This window comes from Pseudochaenichthys georgianus, chromosome 3 (assembly GCF_902827115.2).
Source record: "Pseudochaenichthys georgianus chromosome 3, fPseGeo1.2, whole genome shotgun sequence".
Lineage (NCBI taxonomy): Eukaryota > Metazoa > Chordata > Actinopteri > Perciformes > Channichthyidae > Pseudochaenichthys > Pseudochaenichthys georgianus.
In genome coordinates this window covers 25,861,316-25,882,844 of record NC_047505.1, presented here as the reverse complement: position 1 = coordinate 25,882,844, position 21,529 = coordinate 25,861,316, and the positions used below count along the sequence as shown (strand labels likewise).

Here is a 21,529-nt window from a genome sequence, read left to right as displayed (position 1 = left end):
TTAACGGGCTCGAATAATAAATTGCATGATGTGTTGTGGTAGTAGAGGGAGATTTGTGCTTTAGCCATCTCCCTCTTAAATCCAAACATTTCTAAAGCTGTGTTTTACTAAGCAGCCACAACTCAGCTGAAATGATTTTTACTAGGCGCCCTTGCTGACTTTGAGTTGGGGGATGGGGTTTAACAGAAGTGGGGGGGCAATACGGGGTCACACAGGAGGAGAACTGGGAGGGAGGGGGTCGCTTTTTCTTTCTCTCCGAGCTCTAGGAAAGAAAGGAAGGAAGCCAGAGCAGAGAAGTCCAAACCAACTGAGGAGAGATGGATTTGGTGGGGGGAGGGACCGGAGCAGGAGCGCCGCTCATTGGTAGGCTGCAGATCTCTCTCTGGATGGATTGACTTAACACGGGTCGAATTACACCATTTGCCGTGCATTAGTTTGTTTTTCTCTCAACCAGGAGAAGTTGATTCACTACGACGCGCATAATCATTCTTTTCTGGATTACAGCAAGATAAAAGGATACAAAATAAGCAATGCAGATGAGGTGAGTTTATTGCCGCTATACTTGGATATGGTCTACTTTGTTGCGAAGCATTACAAAGAGAAAGTCAAGGGCTAAACTAGAGAGGAGTCTTTGCTGGGATACAACATATTTCTCCTGACCACGTCGCTATGCCGCTGTGCAAAACTGATGCTTGCTGGACATAAATAGTTCGGGTCCAGACTATTTTTACTTACGCTTCAATCCAATTTACTATTAACGAATTCCTTCCGCGACACGTTTATGTGTCCTGCTCAGAAGCGTCTTTCCAACTCCATAAAGCGGTGGAACAGAGGGCTAACCATACCTAAAGTCACCTCTTTATTGTTGGTACAGTTTACTCTTCCACTTAAGGCGGTCCGATTGGTAGTAAGAGTTCTATAGGCGCATCGTTATTAACCCATACATCAAACTGGTTAATCTAAAACTAAATGAAATGTGTTAATGCTAAAACGATAAACAAGTACAACATAGTTTTTTTTTTATTCCCGTGGATTTGGGCGATATCACGCTCGCAGTCAGTCCACACGCCCTCTATTATCTTGAATCAACATTAAATCAATGATCGTACATGAAGTCAGTGCGCGGTGTAAGGATCGCGCGTCGTTAATGTTTATGTCTTTTCCCTCTGGTTTCCAAAGTTAATAGTAGTGCAAGGAGGCTGGTGTATCGCTGTATGAGGGAGGGGGCTGTGTGGTCGTGGCAGAGCTTTGAAGATCAGTCATCAGAGCGCAGGGGGACAGAGCAGGCAGGCGAAATGCTTATATGTGGCCAGCGGAGCCAAAATCTGTGCGCAACTGGATAAAAATAAAGAGAGGAAAGGGGTCCGGTTGGAGTTTAAAATTACAGGAATATTGCACACTGGGTGTTTTCTCTTAAATGGATTACCAAAGGAATATGACATTCAGTCGGATTGCCCCATGCATGCGTGCATTAATACTCACAAGGTAGGTCCTCGAATATTTTTAATTATTGATATAGTGTATTTTATCAACAGAACACTTTGTGTTTATTATTAAGGTGGACCTTGGATTTAAATAAGGACACATCACTATAGACGCCTATGATACACAGAGAGCTGTGAAAAAAGAAATTATATAAGAGAGTCAAGTGCTTGGATTTCAAAGTACAATACACCCAAGATTAAAATAGAGATGCAAACATAGATAACGATTTACCGAGAGTAAAATCAGAGCCACGCCATTGTTGGTCTTTAACAGACCAATCGCGTAGATAAGTGTCCGTATTTCTGCTATAATTTCAACCACAATAGCTCGTCTCTTCTTATGTGAATTTCCCCCAATTGTATTAAAAGGTAAAACAGATTAATTAAAGTGTTTCCGGACGGTTTAAAATCACTAAAATCAACTTAGAATAAAGGCAGCCTGCACATGATTGGACGTTGCATGATGGCAACACGATATTAAACAATAAAGGCGAGTAGTACGGGCAATCTGAGTTGAAGGTTGTTGACCGTGCACCCACCATGAATCTATTAAATGTATCCCCAATTTGATTGTGGTGTCCTTATAGTGGATTAAACATTGGAGAAGCGGTGGTAACCTTTTTTGGAGGCAGAACAGCACGGGAGCCCAGCCCTGTGCATGCATTAAGTGCCATGGAGGCAGTTAAACGCAGCCCCATCACAGTTGTCACTCCCCCGCGTCTTTGTTGTCTTTTGTATTAGTCCTACATGTGGACTAAAGGGGTCTGAATAGATTTACCACGGGTAAAACTTGAATGCCTTCACCCAGTGTGGACAATGCTTGCATTAGAGTCCGGGCTGATGCGTGGATTGTGTGCGTAAAAGAGGAGCGGAAGATCCCCACGCAAAACTTGAAAAATTACCAGCGAATAAAAGAAGAGAAACAGAAGAAAAATAATAGAAAGAGGGAGATAATTGGAACGGTTCGCTTGGTTCGGGAGAAATCATGTAACTGTGAGTAGGTACGGATAAATGTAGGAATTGTTCTGCTTTGTCTCATTGTTTAGGTACAAATGGCCAAATCCAGTGATGAGCAAAAGAAGACCAACTAAAGGGCTTTTACTGAAGTTGTCACTAGACTAATCTGGTGTGCTACATTTATCACAAAAACAGCACATTCATATTCCATGTTTAGTATGTCTGTTGTCAAAAATATTGGATGCTTTTCTCTCAAGCCAGTGCAGTCCCTTTAGAGAATTACACACAGAGCAGATCGGTTTAAACTTACACCAGATGTGTTAATTTCCCTGAAACTCTGTGTGAGTGTCAGAGCTCAGTCACAAAGAGAGAAAAAAGAGCCCCAGCTGAGTTATTGAAACTACTTGATATTGGCAGGAACCACACACTTTGGTTGGGCCAAACATCAGAACCAGTGGTGGGTTCAGTCATCAACACAGCTGGCTGGTGTGTCTCACTCCACCTCACTGGCCACGGGGTCGGAACTCAGCGACCAGAACGATCACCGTTAACCTCCACTACAGCTGCCTGTAACCCCGGAACAACCGCCATTCAACCATACAGTGATCAGTGTTAACCCTTTACACCATATGCCTAAATTGCCCCAAACTGCTGCTTGTAAACCAGATTGTCCAATGCTGAATTAGCCGAGTGATAAATGTTTGCAGCATTTGGAGTCAATGTGTTTATATAGTTTGTTCCCTTCAGAACCCCCTTTTAGGAGCCCCACAACAGCTCTCCTGAATGTAGGTCCACTGACCGGGGGTGGGGCCCTATTGTGTTGACTTGCCCAAAGCCCCCTTTGTTTCCTGGTCACACCTGCAGCTCAGCCCCTTTTGTGATCTACTATAGCAGAACTACTGCTGAGAACAACCGTTCTCCTGTTTCACTCCTCCTCTCGTCAAGGTAGAGAATAAAGGGAGGGAAGCACAGTTTAGGGTGGCACAGCCTTCTCCTTCTGCCAATTCTTTGAAGCAACAAGTCCAACCAAGCCCCTCACAAGTGATCCTTGGGTAAATAGCACGCGATTAGGGGTAGTTACTACTGAAGTGGGAAAAGGAGTAGTAATAATTGTTGTTTCGTTTTGTCATGCTGTTCTCATTTTGAGATCAAGTGAATATATTTGAGGTTTTGATTGAAATTATTAATTAATTGAAAAAATTACCTGCGGATAAAAAATGAAATCAATCTTTATTTGTTTCCCGATAGTTTAGAGGTAGAGGTAACAGTGTTATGGTATATATCCAGTTTTGAACAGTCTTGCATGCTTACACACGCATTAAGGCATACACACCAAGTGTGAGGAGTGAAATGCCTGAAACTAAACTCCTGGGCCATTTGATATCCTGTGCTGTTAGGTTTACAGATCAGTTTGGTGCGAGATGACAAGCCAAGCAGCCTCAAGCGGCAGTCGCCATTGTTGTGTTGGGATTACATCCACCCATCACACTCACACGCAATTTACGCAAGCTCACGCACCACTGTTGTTTGTCTTCTTTTTATTAGCCCCAATTTCTCTCAATAGGACTTCCCTTAAAAAATACACCCATTCAGTGTTGCAGTGGGGGAGAGGTTAGGGCTGACATTGGCCAGTGAAAGAAGAGCTAAAAGGAGAATATGTGTTAATCTGTCATTTTAAGCTTGGAACACTAAATCTGTAGCTGTAACTACTTGATTTGGGCTACAGACCCCTACACCCTACATCAGTACAAATAGCAATCCACCATCCCCCTTCCGTGTTTAACACCATGGGTCTGAGCCAACAACATCAGCAGGGAAAGTGCGTAGTTGTAGGACATTGAAAAGCCTGTAATAACAGAGGTAGAGTGAGGCAAGGCTGAATGGCACTGAGTTGCGTGACAAGCCCAGCATCTCTAGGCTTGTTGAGGCCTATATGCACACACACACACACACACACACACACACACACACACACACACACACACACACACACACACACACACACACACACACACACACACACACACACACACACACTAGAAGGCAGGAACCGGAGAGCGCAAATAAATAGTCAATAGATAACACACTGGGCTCACTAGAGATTGAGAAGTAATTTTAGATCGCTGACCTCTGGATTTCTCCCGTTTCTGTTTTACATTAACGTTTCTGAGGGAAGCCTCCGCAGTGTGGCTGTTACCATGCAAGGAATCATAGGGGATCTAAGCTGGGCTTCTGCCTCTCGTAGGAGTGTGTTTCTCTTGAATTGTTTAGTTAGAGAGAATGGCGGAAAAAAGTGGTGTGCTTATGCTGTATGATAGCACCATAGAATTGAAATGTGGAGCCTGGTTTGTTTACCTTTCATACCTCCCCTTTTGTATTGTTGTGAATTTGGTATCTATTCCTTTCATTGCCATGACCTAGAAAGTCAGCAATGTATTTATTGTGCAAATAGATACACACATTTCGTGGAGTGAGAGTATCTGAAACACTTTCGAGGAACACCACTGTCTCTCTTTGAAGAGCAATGTCATCATTTCTCGTTTAGATTAAGTTGCTGACACTTGTTCTCTGTATAGATCTGGGAGCCTGTGTGCATAGATCTCAGGATCGTTTGTGTCCAGAGATGCATTTGCATGTAGATTAGAGTATAATGAATGCTCCAGAGTCATTGGGGACTTTTCTAGTAAGAGGGCCCTCAGTCAGTCCTTTTATTTAGTGAAAAATATATTGTCCATGCCTTGCATTAACTAATAATAATGACATTGAACCTTTAAAGGCCCCAGTAGCCCACAGAGTGCTGAATGGCTATGATTACACATTGTTGATGAAAAAAAAAGATGCCGGAAATACTTTGTTTCTATCCCCACCGCTTCCATCCTTTTATGTGACAACGTACAGGAACTGTAATTGGATTATTAGTGCCTGAAATACCGGCTGTGAGCTTTGTATATATACATGAATGCTTTAGGGCTGTCCAACCTATTTGTGTATTATGCAATCCACTTATATATAATATATACTTGCAGAAAGCTGACGTGCTGATGTACGGGTATGTGTATTGTTGCTTACAGGTTAACACCTCATTGTGCCCACTTTTCAACTTAGCAACCATGTCTATAACGGTTAATTTAGCGTTTTGAAGTAAATATTTGGAAAGCTTTTTAAAATGTCTTTCCAAGATTTCTAGGCAATTACAAGATGAAAGTGGCCAGATTGCGAGTAACAAAGTTCTCACATAGCTACAGTGATGTGGTAGAGTCCATAGATTGCCTCTGCAGGCTGCTGATCTGCCATGCTTCCTGTGTGGATCAATCAGAGCACTAATGGCTTGGCAGGCCAGGCCCACAGACAGCCCCGGAGCAGGTGTGCGTTGGGGCTAATTGAAAAATGAGTCAATACTGTGTGTGCACATGCATCAGTCTTTGCATTACACCATTTCAAAGCGTGTGTGTGTGTGTGTGTGTGTGTGTGTGTGTGTGTGTGTGTGTGTGTGTGTGTGTGTGTGTGTGTGTGTGTGTGTGTGTGTGTGTGTGTGTGTGTGTGTGTGTGTGTGTGTGTGTGTGTGTGTGTGTGTGTGTGTGTGTGTGTGTGTGTGTGTGTGTGTGTATATACTAGTGTGCTCCCAGCTAATCCATCCCTCTGCCTGTATGACGTCTCCCGGTAAATTGTTTATATCCGTTCAGGCTTTGCCTGTATGAATAATTTGTTTGCCTTATAAATATTTGAATGCACACCGATCATTAATATGCACAGACACAGTCTGTCTCCAAAGCACTGCTCCACGCACCAACATACACACTAAACCCCTGCCACTCCCACAATGAAATATTACCAATGTAGTTGATGGTGTATCATGTCTACAATTAGATGTGGTACAAACTATTATCCACAAAAACGACTTTGTCAAAACAAATGTACATGACTTGATCCTCCTGAGACAAAGATGAGTTAATCACTGCACTGCAATAAAGCGCACCTGCCCTGAAGAAAGGCTGGAGAAATAACATCCAACAGAGCGCTAATAGAAGGCAGCTAAGGTCAGAGCAGAGGGTACACTAGTAATGGTGATGAAGTTGTGCTGATTAGTGTGGAGCCTGGCCCTGGAAAAACCAATCTGAGCACAGATGTACTGAGACAGCATGCCCACCACGGTTCTAACAGAGTGGACTTCCGCTGCCTCGAACACACACGGAGATACCCCACCGGTCACTTGGCTGACCTTCCCTTAGACAGCAGATGCAGAGAGAGGTACAAGGGAAACGCCAAGCACTGCCACTGAGAGTTCAGTCATCAATAAGCACAAGAGGGCATGATGTGCGCCTTATGTTTTAATTTCATTAACCTAGTCGGTATAGACTAGAAAACTAAAACATCACGGCGGAAATTCTTACCATTCATGATTTAAAAGAAGGTTTACAACTTGGCTCACAAGACTACAGATTGCATCCGAACGATAAATATAACATGAGGTTTTAAAAGTCATTCAACCAAAGCATTCGGTGTGTTTCCAGGTAACATCTCCACCACAGTGAAACAGGAAGTGTCGTCTGTGAGCAGCCATGGGCCAGAGAGCTGTGCTTCTGCTCAGTGAGCTGCTGCTGCTGCTACTGACAGCCTCACGCACTATCCTCGCCGTCAGCTTCCCCGAGGACAACGTACCCCTTGATGTCGTTGACGCACACTGTGAGTACAAGCCCACAAATGAGCTCAGCAGAGATGAGGGTACAAATTACAATAGCTAGGACATCACTGAAGAAGTCAACAACTATTGTGATGTACACTTTTCTCACTCTAGCCGCACATGTATACAAGACAAATGCAGACAGCCTGCTCCTTCTACGTGTGTCAGCAGTTCAGACACAGGCATGCCATTTTCTCTGCTCTATGGTCAGTCGCATCAAGTGGATTCCATTTACATCTCTGACATAGGCAGCCATTCTCTCGCACAAACAAAACACGACACACAGAATAAACTGTGCAATCCCATAACCTTAACTGCAGTAAGACTTAAAGCAAACACACAGGATATTTCTTTCTACACTGTATTGTTAAATGTAGCAAGAGATGAGTGTTGTATATCCTTGCAAGAGTGCCTGTTCTTATACCTTAAGTTTCCCATTAACACTATGTGTGCATGTGTGATGTTTTCACAGTTTCACGGAGATACCCTGTGTTCAGAGGCCGGCCCTCTGGCAACGAGTCACAGCATCGCCTTGACTTTCAGCTGATGACCAAGATTCAGGACACTCTGTTCATCGCTGGCAGGTAAACTCAACACACATACACACTCTCTCTCCTTCCATTCCACACATCCCCCACACCAATATACTCAGTTAGTCCATGGCAGGTAAACAGTGGCATAAGGAGGGGGAAAAGCTCTTAGTGTTATTGGATCTGTAGCTTCTAGGCTGGTATTTGATGTATATCGCCCGCATTGATCCGAGAAAGGCATCTATCATGCCGGCTTAACGCTCTGTCAGAGGTTTCTTGGCATCTTTACACGTCTTTTTGGTATTTATGGGCACTGGGATTAGTCTGACCGCCAGCACCAATAATGTAGCAGGAAATCTGCTCGACATCTACCGTGTAAAACTCCCACCTCTGGAGCCCCTGTAATCACTTCCACATGTATCAGTGTCGTCAGGTGGATCCTCTTTTGGCCAGTTTGGGCTATTCACATGTTTTGGCAACAAAATTAAGCAAGATGTTGTTCTCTACGGTTTGATAAGATCCGATCTCCATTGGATAATTAAAAAAATTTCACAAACCATGTATAATCAAAACAATATGTGGTTGTCATGTGAAATGTTCTAGCCAAGAGGTCATTCAGGGTGTTTTTAATATAAAAGCCAGTTGCATAAAACAACATAATTCACCATGCATCAACTATGCAACAACCTTGTTGTTCTTCAAATAGTACCGACATCTGAATTAGCTATGTTTTTGTGTCATTATTTTCAGAAATTGGTTTAAGCCCATTTCCTTCAGATGTTATATTACTGCAAACCAAAGTGTTGTTTCCTGGCACAAGATGAGGGAAAACATAGTTCACAGGAAATGAGAACCTCTAATGACGAAGAACCATTCAGATTTTTTTTTCTCATAATGGAGACTAAATAGAAACAATTATATTATTATATCAGAGTTGTACCTTATCCTCTATTATATTGTAAATAAATATTTATGAAGCTCTAGATTTGTTTTTAAACAGAAACATTGATTGTGCTGTGTTTCTGTCTGTCCACAGAGATCAGGTGTACCTGGTCAGTCTGAGGGAATCCTACAGGAATGAGATCATTCCTTACAGGGTAAGATTCTCGCTGTTTTCTCAATCTACCAACACTAAAAGGGTTCCATAGAAAATACAGAGCCATTCATCACAAACTGGACAGGTTGTAAAATGAGAGAGTGGAAAAGGGACGACTGTGTGAGCTTGTGCATGAGTGAGTGTATGTGTGTATTTAGTGTGCCGTGCGTGTGTCTAATGCTCCATGTTGGATTTTCACAGAAGCTAACATGGCGATCAGGACAAGCTGACAGAGACATGTGTGCCGTGAAGGGAAAACACAGAGTATGTATACAAAGACATTTACCTTTTGTATTATATTGAATCACAGCGACAGAGGCTTAAACATGTCAGCAGAAAAGAAGGCTTCCTCTAATAATGCTGTCCCGTGTTATGTGTCTGATTTTAGGACGAGTGCCACAACTTCATCAAAGTGCTGGTTCCCAGAAACGATGACTTGGTGTTCATCTGTGGTACCAACGGCTTCAACCCCATGTGCAGATACTACAGGGTAAGAATCCAGGGAACAGTGGTATATAAATGCACACAAATATGGACTTGTATTGTGTAATTGCTTTTAAAGTACTTTGGGTAAAGAAAATAATGTTTCAATTTATTGAAATGCATGTGACTAGACTGACTGATTTATGTGTGTGCTAGTGTTACCATGTATGTTGGTATTTACTGTGTCCCATGACGAAAGGTTTTAATGTGTGGGGGATTGTTGTGTTATCTTCAGCTGGATAACCTCGAGTTTGATGGGGAGGAAATCAATGGATTGGCACGATGCCCATTTGACTCCAAGCAAACTAACGTTGCCCTTTTCGCTGGTAAGGGTTGAAAAAACACTCGCCCACACACACATTTACTCTTGCTGAAGAACTAATGGGTTTCTACTTACGCTCTCATTATCACCTCTGTCTTTACCACGATAAAACTGTGCCTGCAGCGATAACAATGCACCTAATCAAGCCTCTTTAAGAGAAAACAGAAACAACAAATCATTGTAGAGCAGTGTATCCTAATTCTGTGTGGCTGTACCTCTTGTTTTTTGTGTCTCTTAGAGGGGAAACTGTATTCAGCAACTGTAGCTGACTTCCAGGCCAGTGATGCTGTCATCTACCGCAGTATGGGTGATGGATCGGCCCTGAGGACCATCAAATATGACTCCAAATGGCTGAAAGGTAAGCGATTGCCTCTTCCTCACTCTCTATCTCTATCTCTCTTTCCAATTGGAGATACACGTGTCTACCTGCCAGCTTGCCCTTGCATGGTGTATGTACGTACGGGGCTGTCAGAGCAGTCTTTGAAATGATAGAGAGCTCTCCTGCCTTGCCAAGCTCCACGGGGATATGGCCTGTTCTCTCCCAGGAAATCTAGGTCACCCCCAGTCATATACAGCCATGTACAAATCCCTGCAATATTCAACATGCTCAGTGGTGGTGACAGTGCAAAAATACGCTTCAACTCTCTGCTTCTGTCTCCCTCTCAGAACCTCATTTCCTGCACGCAGCAGAGTATGGGAATTACGTGTACTTTTTCTACCGAGAGATTGCAGTGGAGCACAGCAACCTGGGAAAGGTAAGACTGTGCACCTGCCGTTTAAAATGCTTTATATATTTCATACAGAGACCATATGCAGGCCTTTATCCAAAAAAGAGGCTTACACCTCCCTCCGTGCATGTGTTCTTGTCACAAATGGTCCCAGCTGTAATGGGGCCCATTCAGGCGATGACAGTACATTGCATTAGAAAACAAGAGAAATGCCAACAGCCAGTGTTTGCTGGAAATGTTCTACTAATGTAAAACCATTACACAGTGCGGAGATTTCTCTCCCGGAGATGTGAGCCCTGTGTCTGCCTCTACCGATGACAAATGCAGAGGGCATTAGGATGTTCTGTGTTAGAAGCCAACTTTAGATTTGACCATGTCTCATCCTGAGCGGGTCTGGCCCGGGCCACAGGAAGCCAGCATCCTACATAAGCCACCAGCCAATAAATATTTCAACCCTACTAATGCTTGGGTGACACCTGGCCTTTGGTGGAGGTTTGTGCTGATAAATAATTAAAACTGCCTAAGCCAACTACTTCATACACTTCATTTAAACTCGAAGCCTTGGTAATAAGTGCAATCCAACACACATTCACATGGCGCCGCATCGGGCCAGAAGAGGCATGACTGGTTAGCTCCAGTCAGGGTTAACAATCTCAGCACACAAAGTTAAAGACGAGCGTGTGTGTTTGTAAAGTCGTTACCCCGAGTTGCTCCAGGATGGAGAGATGCATTATTCAGCATGTTGAAGTGTTTTTTAGTGACGTTCACTCAGCTGCCTTCCCTCTTCTGCTGAATCTCTTAAACCCATGCTCTTTGCAGGTTGTGTATTCTCGTGTGGCTCGAATCTGCAAGAATGATGTCGGGGGGTCGCAGCGGGTGCTTGAGAAGCACTGGACATCTTTTGTGAAGGCGAGGCTTAATTGCTCGGTGCCAGGGGAGTCCTTCTTCTACTTCGATGTGCTTCAGTCCATCACTGACATCATCAACATAAATGGAGTTCCCTCGGTGGTGGGCGTGTTCACTACGCAGATGAACAGGTGAGCAGCGGCTGGTGATAGACAGAAACTGGAGACAGAACATGGATAGAAATAAGAAAAATGTCAGTCATTTGTGGATAAACATTGATGTATTTATATATTCACAGTATCCCTGGGTCAGCAGTGTGTGCCTTCTCTATGGACGACATAGAGAAAGTATTCTCGGGCCGGTTCAAAGAGCAGAAGACTACTGATTCTGTGTGGACTCCAATTCCAGAGGATAAGCTTCCCAAACCCCGGTAAGAATAAGACTTTCTAAAAAAAGAAAAGAAACAAGCAAAACAAAAGCAAAGAAAAACAGGTGGTGCTTGAGTCAGCATCTGTTTACCACCTGACATTGTTTCACATGTTCTCAACCCTTCTTTATCTAGGTTAAACCCAATGAAATCAATTATTTTCCAATAGTAAGGGACCTAGTTATTAGCTCTGACCCAGTACACACATTCACCATCTGCTGATGATTGAATAATTAATATGGCATAATTAGACGCGTTGCATATTTAACCTGTTTCAGTCAGCACATATATGTGTAGCCCTGCCCTGTGTCCAAAACACAAAGTCCACGAAGCACCTCATTACCCTGGTAAATCATTAATGGAGGATAACCATGCATATGCATATTTTATATTTCCAGCTGATGCCTTTTAGTGATCCTAATAAGCACCTGCTCCTCTCCCCCCAAGCTCTCGTTGCACTTTTCATCCATTTCAATAGACACTATTATTACTCCCTGGTGTGTGATTGTATAGGCTGATCTTTGACCTTTTGCCCTCTGTTCTTGTGCACCCTCCATCCTAGACCCGGGTGCTGTGCAGGTCATGGTCCAGCTGCGTCCTTAAAGAGCTCCATCGAGTTTCCGGACGATACCCTGCAGTTCATCAAGTCCCACCCCCTCATGGACACAGCTGTGCCTTCTCTTGGGGATGAGCCTTGGTTCACCAAGACGCGCGTCAGGTACACAGAAATACATTAAGCTTTTCATTAAAGTTTCTGAAACCTCGTTTCCCAAACAATATAATGTCTCACAAAATATGCAACATTTCTGGCACTGGATTTCTGTTTAATGCCAACCCTTCACACAACGCCGTCTGAGAACTTTGTCTAAATATATTGTCTAAAAAAGTAGAGATTGGTAAAAAAGAAAAAGGGGAATTTAACCATTCTTCTTAATATTGAAGTATTTTTATTTACTGAGTTGCATAGGATCTTTAGCGATGTCTTCAACATATCTTCTTCTATCTTGTTTGTGTTAACCCCTGCTGTGAGTAACACATGCCTCTCTGCTGTGTGTATAGGTACAGACTGACAGCACTGGCTGTGGACAATGAAGCAGGACCTCACAAGAACTACACAGTGGTGTTCATCGGGGCCGAGTCAGGGGTTGTTCTCAAGGTTTTGGCCAAGACCTCGTCGATGTCTTTGAATGACAGCCTGCTTCTGGAGGAGATAGATGTCTTCAACAGGGCCAAGTAGGGATACTTGTACTTTTCACCCTCTCTCTTTCTGCCCCTCTTCTCTTTTTCTCTTCCCCTTCTGGCCGAGGAGTCAGCAACTCTTAAAGTGAAGCATCCTGGCACTGATAGCAGTGTCCGTCTGCTTTCTGTGCCTGCACAGCATGAGTCTGAATTTCTTCCTTTGCTTATTTGTGGATGTTAACATGCACCCTGCGTGTGTTAGAGGTTAAAATCCTGTTAAGCTGTGAGAGAAAGCTTTATGTGACTTTTCCACCTAACAAGTGATTAAATCTACTGAGACTGAAACAGTACACGGACTTATCAGATAAACCTCTGATCAGGTTTCTCTCTTCCCTTCCCAGGTGCCTGTCTAACCATGAGGACGACAAGCGTGTCCTCTCGCTGCACGTGGACAAAGAAGCACACAGTCTGTATGTCGCCTTTTCAAGCTGTGTCATCCGAATTCCCCTGAGTCGCTGTGAAAGGCATACTACGTGCCACAAGTAAGTGACGTTCGAATACACACGTAGGAGGGAAAAAATGCACTTTGTACAAATGGTCATAGGTTTATGACTTTGTTTTGTGTTTTAGCTATTGCCATAAAGGCAATGATTACAGCTTTTTATTATGCCTTTGGTTAATGTTCAGTCGGCCACCAATGATTAGAGTGCACTTCCCAGAATGATTAAACCCCTTACTGATGGTTGTTTGTTTGTATGGCTTCAGGTCTTGCATTGCATCAAGGGATCCTTACTGTGGCTGGAAGCCATATGGAGCCTGTGAGAGGATACTGCCTGGTTTTCTGTGAGTCAAGCCCTTGTGATATAAAATGCACATGTATAGAGGGGACAATTAGTTATAAAGATTCCTTTTGCAACTCTTCAATTAATCTCCTCTTTGCTGTCTTTTAGGACTGGATATGAGCAGGATGTCGAATTTGGAAACACTACCCACCTGGGAGACTGTCATGGTACGATTCTCATCTCCATGCCATGCTTCTACCCTGAGACACATTCTAACAAAAACACACACACAAACAAATGCAAACAAGCAGATCAAACACAAACTCATCTCCACACACACCATGAGCTTGCACACTCACACCAGTAACCACTCCAGTAACTTGCCCCTACATAAGTCTATGTGAAGTATTAACACACACATCTGCATACAGTACATGGCCACCTGTAACTTATGCCATCAGTGAGGCAGAAACATGGACATGTACAATAAAAGGTCATGTTCAGCCGGTGCAAATGGTAGAGGTCTTAAAATATCCAACGGCCAGAAAATATGCCTTTGCCAATTTTACTGTAAAATGCTTGTCCCTTTATTTGTACCAACTGAACATGACCCCAGCTGAACCTCAGTATTGATCAACCAGAGGGCCCCCAGTGACTCCACTCCAGTGAGAAAAGGACACTGTGGGTGCTTTATATCTTTATTATTAAACCAAATATGCTGCACTTTTGGTGTCTTTTAGGAATTTTGGTTTTTATTTCTGAATTCCTTTATACTGATTTCTTGTCCTTTTGAATTCTTTTAGCGTTTTTGGGCAGTACATCAGCGCCAGATTACAAATCATTTGGCGACCCTACCTCTGGTTAGTTTGATCTTTTACTCAAATGGTTTCTTTCCTTGAGTTCAGCATCTCCAACCCTGTCTTTCCTCAACTGCCACCATTCATCTTTCCTTACCAATTACCTCCTGAATGCTAATGTCACCAGCTTCATGTTCATCGTCACAAACAACAGATTCATTGGTGCTCTAGCACAGATTCACTTCCTCTTTTTCACTCATCACTTCCTGTTCCCAATCACTCCTTCCACTTGCATGCCCTTCAACCCTCCTTTGGCATCCTTACTGTTGTGTACCAACTCCTCAGTGAATCTCAGTATCCTCTCCTTTTCCCCTTTCAAATTGTCTAAACAAAAATATACTTTCATTGTAAATGTGAACTATGATAAGGTTATTTCACTTGTTTTTGTCAAACATTAACTTTAAAAGGGAACCATTGCCCATGCCTACTAACTGGGATGATACCAGTATGCTTTACCCACGTTTGCACAGTTTGTTAACAATTTGTTTGTCACCACAGACATGGAGTTTTCATCAACGCCAGTCACTGTCCACCCCAGTGGGCCCATACTCCCCCCAGTACTCATACCCACTCAGAGCCCCAGCTCTGGGCCTGATCCAGAGCTCTACGGCTCAGGCTTTGTGCTGCAGGATGACCCAGCCACCTCCCATTCTTTAGACTCTATCCCAGGGGGCCAAGAGGGTAAGGCCCGCAGGGAGGCAGCCAACATACTGCAATAAGTCTGATCTGATAGCTGCCAACAACTCTCACTAAGCTACACATAGTCTCACATACGCAAAAGCACACATGCAGCTAATTAGTATTGCCATTAGATAATACGGCAGGTTTTAAATAAGCCTATTTCTTTTTTAAATATACATTTACATACATATTCTATGTTGATATCAACATTATATTTTCATGATATATTGTTTTCATTTCTTAAAATTGTAATTTTTTCTTTTGTTCTTTCTTATTAATAATTTTCCTAGTTTCCTAATCATTAAACCTTGCACTCACCAATCCTTTGTTTGGATTTAGCTTCTGTCTCTGCTAGTATAGATTTGTTTAACAATGGCTCTAGTAACAGTTTACCCTGGCTGGTAGATCATTGACTGGGCCTGCTCTGCCACATCACTTTTGTGGCCGCACGGTGGATGACTAACTCTTTCAATGTCTGTGGTTACTAACAAACTTCCAGTACTAGTGCAGCAGCTATCTCAAATCCTGGGAGATGATCACTGCATCTCTTTCCACTGAACAACTTCCTGTCGGTTGATCTCTTTTGCGAAAAGGTTGATTTGGATCTCCATCTCAGATGACAGTGCTTTTCTATCCCCTTGGTGTTGGTTAAACGCATGAGAAAAAGCCTATAATGGACTGTGGATAAAGGCACAACACTTTAAGCCTTGCCTTCTGAACTAACATAGCACTGCTTCTTGTAGATACCAAAATGGATGTGGGTACCTAACAGCTTCTTCAAATCCTCAACATATTTCTTCTTCATTTTGGTTTAGATGAATAGGAATGTGTAAATAACTTTGCTATAAAATTAGAAACTCAGAAATGTGCATGTTGTTTTGAGAACACAACCATACACATTCCTGCTGCTGAATGGGAAGGGATTCTCCACTAAACATTTTAATTATGTTCACCTGGAGTTAAACAAAGTGTCAATGTTTTGTAGGTGTGTGGGATATCCAAGCAGGTGAGACCAACCAGATGGTCCACATGAACATCCTCATCACCTGCGTGTTTGCTGCCTTTCTCATGGGTGCTCTCCTTGCTGGTCTGTTTGTTTTCTGCTACCGAGACTCATTCCTCCGTAAGCCAAGACATGTCCACAAGGACGCAGAGTCTGCACCATCCTGCTCCGACTCTAATGGAAGCTTTATCAAGCTCAATGGCCTCTTTGACAGCCCTGTAAAGGTAAATCTATACAAACAGCTCCAATGCTACATTAAAGTATTTTGTGGAGATGAGATAATGGACCAGATGTAAAACTCTGTCTAATCATACTGTTATGTTTTTAATTTTCCAAATCCTAGGAGTACCAGACTAACATTGATTCTCCCAAGATGTACACCAATCTGATGAGCAACGGCAAAGACCTGAATTCACCTAATGGAGACACCAAGACCATGATCCTGCGGGACGGGTGTCAGCCCCCCGAGCTGGCAGCCCTGCCTACACCGGAGTCTACCCCTGTGCTTCAGCAGAAAAGCCTGCAGCCCATTACAAACCAGTGGGAGAGGGCTCCTGGAAAGGCAAGTGGACCGCGTAAGGAGTCCAACTCATCAGCCAAGAGTCCTCAGTTCCTTCTTTCTGCTCCTGCTCCTCCCATCTCCAACTCCAACCTCCCTCACCTCGCATTGGGACACTCACAGATCCCTAGTGCGGTTGTCTTGCCCAATGCCACACATGACAACTCCAACCATGACAGTGGAGATGATACTTTGCCACATTCATCTGAAAGGAGGCTGAAAAACCCAGATTCTAAAGGATGTAGGAAGGAACAGAAAAAGTCAGTGGATGCCAGAAATACCCTAAATGACCTTTTAAAACACCTAAACGACTCAGTGGCCAACCCCAAGGCCATTCTTCAAGAGGCATCAGGGCCTCGTCCACGGCAACATCTTACTCTGGAGCCCATGGAGGAACTGACTGAATTACCCCCCAAGGTGCCCAGCCGTGAGGCTTCCCTGTACTCTCCCTCCTCCTCCCTCCCTAGGAACAGCCCCACCAAGAGGGTTGATGTGCCCCTGCTCTCCACACCAACAACACCAACGGGCAGCCTGAGCATGGGTGGCACCCTGGAGAGGCAAAGAGGGGGGTATCAACTCCACCGGAGTGCCTCTCACAGGCAATCCTTATCCACCTCACCGAGTGGGGTAACCATGGGGGTGTCTGTGTCTCGCCAACACAGTATGAACAGAGGGGGTTACATGCCCCCAACACCCCCCTCCAGACTTGACTCTCAAGGTGGATTGATGGGGGCAGGAATGCACTCACCCCACCAATCGTCTGTACCCCGACAGGGCAGCTACAGTGGGTATGGTTCACTCCCTCGCACAGGGCTTAAACGGACCCCATCGCTAAAGCCAGATGTGCCCCCTAAACCCAATGGGTTTCCACCACAGACTCCACAGATGCGAGTGGTCAACAAGTACAGTTATTAAAAGAGTAAGACACTTCTGAGTGAGCTCTTGGACTTGACTTTGAGCCCCGAGGGCTTTGAGGGGCGACGGATGGGATAGGCCCTATCAGTGTTTGTGTATTGACTTGAGGTGTTTTCCCCCTTTAAAAGATATGCACATTCACTCACACTAAAAAGGGAAAATTCACACATGTGGCCAAAGATACTCCATGGGGCATTTTCGCTCCCTACATCTCCATCTCCCTTCCTTGTGACGATAGCCACAGGATACAAAGAGTGGATGGTAGTAAATCTGCTGCTACCCATTGTATCTAGGTTTGGGTGTAGCCTGTTTCCATATTTGGTACAAGATTTAGGACACCAGCTGGGGCCGCTATGGTGCCTGCACGTGTGGTGCCATGTTAACAGTGGAATACTTGAAGAATTGGTCTCATTTGTCACTGCCCTTGAGCACTGTCTTCCCACTAATGTGAACTAAACAAAGAGGAGAGGTAGGCCACGCCTTCGTATTAAGATGGCTGGGGGCAGTGGAGAGGAAACTCAAAAATCATAAGTCTGCGTAAGACCGCTAATAGCTGAAGCAAGCAGAGAAAAGAAGTGCAAATACAAATGTGTGTGTGTTTTGTTTGATTTGAAAGCAGATTGGTGTACAGTCAGTATACAAATTAGGCCTGCATTTGTTTATCACGAGTAGTGCCACATGCCAGAGGACGCACCATAAGTCTAAGCCCTAAGTCCCTTATTCAAATACTATGATCTCTTAGACTTGTTCAAACCCATCTGAACAGAGGCAAAACACATTTTCTTGTCTCTATTGCGAAGTTGGTCATGCTGGGTGTATCAAGTACACTGTAGTCACTGGGAAACTTGGGAAAGTATTTTTGCTGCTATTGGTTTTAAACATAGGTGTTTGTCTTTGATGCATTTGTTTCCTTCTCAACTAGACTGGGATCACCCTTGTTATCGGTGTGCATATCTGCTTGTGCGTGAGTACATTGTATGTGTGGGTTATTTTGCAGATAAAGACAAAGAAGAACAATTATCAGTAACTAAATGCACTGTTAAATCTGATACATGGGGAATAATGCTGGTCCCCATGACTGAATCCTCCCATAACCTCCACTGCCCCCTGGTAATTATACTGGTGGTTCAAGAGACTCCTTTCTTTATGTAGCAATGGTATTAAGAAAAAACATACATTTCTCATCTCATTCTATAAATGAACTTTGAACAAAATGGTTTGCCTTTATAATGTGTTGACTGTGTTATTTAAAGAATTTACCATATCAAACTAAACCAACACCAATGGTGTGTGAATTCAGCATTTCAAGGCACTTCTGTTCTGTAAAAGTGTCTCCCCTTATAGAAAAACAATAGAAACGTCCTTCTACATTAATCCTATTAAAGGTATATTCAACTGACCCTAGAACAATAAGTGGATGTAACACCTCCGTCATGCTGGTTCTACAGCCCGTGTTCCCTGTGCAGCTTCCCTGCGAGTGGTCAGTGTACAATCAACTCAAAATTACCAATGTGTCCAAATGAGTCATGCTGGGAATGACAAGATCCTGTATATAATGAAATACTATAAATAAGGAGTATAAATATTTTTAGGCAAGTGAACCTGAATCTGTGCATTGTGTGCCTTATTCACAAAACTACTACAGTATATAATTCTGGCAATGTCAATTGGTCCTCTGTATGTTACTGTCATATACTCTGTAATCAACTTTTATACAAACCATTTGAAAATCATATAGATGTGTTTGAGAACCACAACAAAATCCATACTGAAGTGATGTGGAAAATAAATTGACTGACCGACATTCTACTTTTGAATGCTCGTCGTACAAAAGGACATTCAAAAAAACATTTATTAAGGGTATGAATTGATTTTTCTCCTGTACTACCGGTGTTGAAGAGAATGGTGTTAATCCAGCACATAGAAGTGCCATGCAGTGAATGTATTTTCTTGACAGTGGGATGTAGGGTGGTTAGACCGCAGCACATCCTGCCCACAGCCAATGTATTAACACAGTGTTCACATGAAAGCCGTCAGTTGGCATGGGTGGTAGTCACGCAGAATCCATAATTCCCTAGGATTGCAGAGACAGGAATTATTTCTATTGGCCAGTAGTGACGACTAAGGGATCATTTTTCTTAGGTACATTATTTGGGAGACTTCTGCAATCCTATCCGAGCGTCAGTTGCCTGTTTAGCCCAAAGTCATATTTTGTTTACAAGTGATGATTGTATGTAAAGACTCTCTGCCCGTCATCTAACCAGTGTTTGGGCCCTCTTTTTGTACTTGACACATGCACACTGACATCGCAAACATACTCTCAACATAAACATGCTCAACTGCCTTGTACATTGCAATATGAAATGGGTCTTTCTGTTGCAATCTAAATTGAAGCCTTTATATTTCAGTCTGAGCTCTGTATGTGCAGATCAACTGGATGTTGTCATGTAACTTTGATTTAAATACTGTGCAACATGGCAATGAAAGGCCAGCTGTACATGTGATCTCCAGAGTATTTCAGCTTGTAGATATGTTGTACTGTGAATGTGTAAATAATAATGATGGTCTTTGTTTCATGATATTTTTTGTTGATTTTTTTTAACACGGCATGTATAGTTGAAATAAACATTATGGCACAGAAAAAGTGGTCTCTGGGTTGTTTTCAAGTCAGGGAATATAGCGTGGTTGGGTTTCTTAGGTCGGCTTCTTATTTGACAGTATGTCATGTGTTTCTGAGCTCATGATGTGCCGGCCCGTCACAGAGAGATAACAATCAGACGTTTAGTGCCTTGTGAACTCAGCCTAAAAGCCATGAGTAATAATATGTCCTTGCTGATCTCTGTGATCTGACTATCAGAGACATGAAGAGTCTGCAGAATGATTAAGAGCTTCAGGTTATTTTTAGAGCTGGGTTGTTTTGAAGTTTGGGGCCAGCACAGTCAACGGCGCCAGATAGCATGTGGGAAAGTTTCCAAAGCAGTATGTCCATTTAGAGACCAAACATCTGGACTAACTACTGCTCAGGGTAAGATCCAAGCCACCAATGAGCTGTGAAAATGCACACATTATCACTTGCATACATTTCCATGCAAGCAGCATAAACATCCATTGAGTGATGTTACGCACAGATAGGCTTGTGATAAGAATAGCTGTCAACAAAGGAATCAAGGACAGATGGTTGGATAAAGGAGAGTCCCTTTTGCACGTGTTTTCGATCAGAGGAACGATCACTTATTCCCCTATCAAAAAGACAGACTAGGACATCCTAGTACTATACCTCTGATAAGCCTTCGTGTTAAGTTAAAACAAACACAGAATCATGCAGAAAATAGATCATAAAAATTGTATTTATTGTCAAAACATGACAGCAGGAATGCAGATGAATCCGTCCAAATTGTTTTGCATCACAAACAAGGGATGTCCCAGTCGCTTAGTGGTCTAAAAACACATACCACACACCAACAAACATTCTCGTTTGGAATCCGCCCGGTGACATATGTTGCATGCTACCCCCCGTCTCTCTTCTCCTCACATTTCCTGTACTATCAAATAACACAAAAAACCTTGACTTAAATACATCAGACAATTTTTGACTATCGTTTTTTTACAGCATCTAAATACTAACTTCCCGCAAAAGGTCCAGCCAACAACCCATATGCAGTCCAACATTAAGATGAAAAGAAAAAGGGTTTTCATCTCACTGAAGCTGCACATAAAGCAGAAGTGCAGGAGGGCTCTGAGAGCGTGCCTCTTCTGCAGGAGGTTATGCAGCCCTTTGGCTGTCTGGCCAGGAGGCTTTGTGGCTCGTCGCTGCCGTCAGAATGTTGACACAAGTGCTCCTTCATTTGCTTTCAGCAGGACCTCCTGAAAACTTGCACCTCCTAGCAACCCAGCTCTCACACACACACACACACACACACGCACACACACACACACACACACACACACACACACACACATGCACACACACACACACGCACACACAAGGGAAACATTCTC

The 21,529-nt window shown here is 43.3% G+C and overlaps 1 protein-coding gene across 5 annotated transcripts; it reads left to right on the top strand.

Moving 5' to 3' along the window:
* Nucleotides 1-335: 335 nt before the first annotated feature.
* sema6d (semaphorin 6D) lies at nucleotides 336-20,164 on the top strand. 5 transcript variants are annotated; one of them, XM_034107908.2, is made up of 20 exons: nucleotides 336-541; nucleotides 6,953-7,124; nucleotides 7,595-7,706; nucleotides 8,689-8,749; nucleotides 8,950-9,012; nucleotides 9,137-9,238; nucleotides 9,467-9,557; nucleotides 9,792-9,911; nucleotides 10,220-10,308; nucleotides 11,101-11,318; nucleotides 11,426-11,557; nucleotides 12,117-12,272; nucleotides 12,614-12,787; nucleotides 13,135-13,275; nucleotides 13,499-13,576; nucleotides 13,684-13,742; nucleotides 14,319-14,375; nucleotides 14,871-15,053; nucleotides 16,039-16,280; nucleotides 16,400-20,164. In XM_034107908.2, the coding sequence occupies exons 2-20, from the start codon at nucleotides 7,001-7,003 to the stop codon at nucleotides 17,528-17,530; spliced, it is 3,333 nt and encodes a 1,110-aa protein (XP_033963799.1). In that variant the 5' UTR covers nucleotides 336-541; nucleotides 6,953-7,000; the 3' UTR covers nucleotides 17,531-20,164. The 5 variants fall into 5 exon arrangements, with proteins under 5 accessions (XP_033963799.1, XP_033963816.1, XP_033963822.1 ...); XM_034107916.2 differs by lacking the exon at nucleotides 336-541 and adding an exon at nucleotides 1,244-1,485; XM_034107925.2 differs by lacking the exon at nucleotides 14,319-14,375.
* Nucleotides 20,165-21,529: the final 1,365 nt, after the last annotated feature.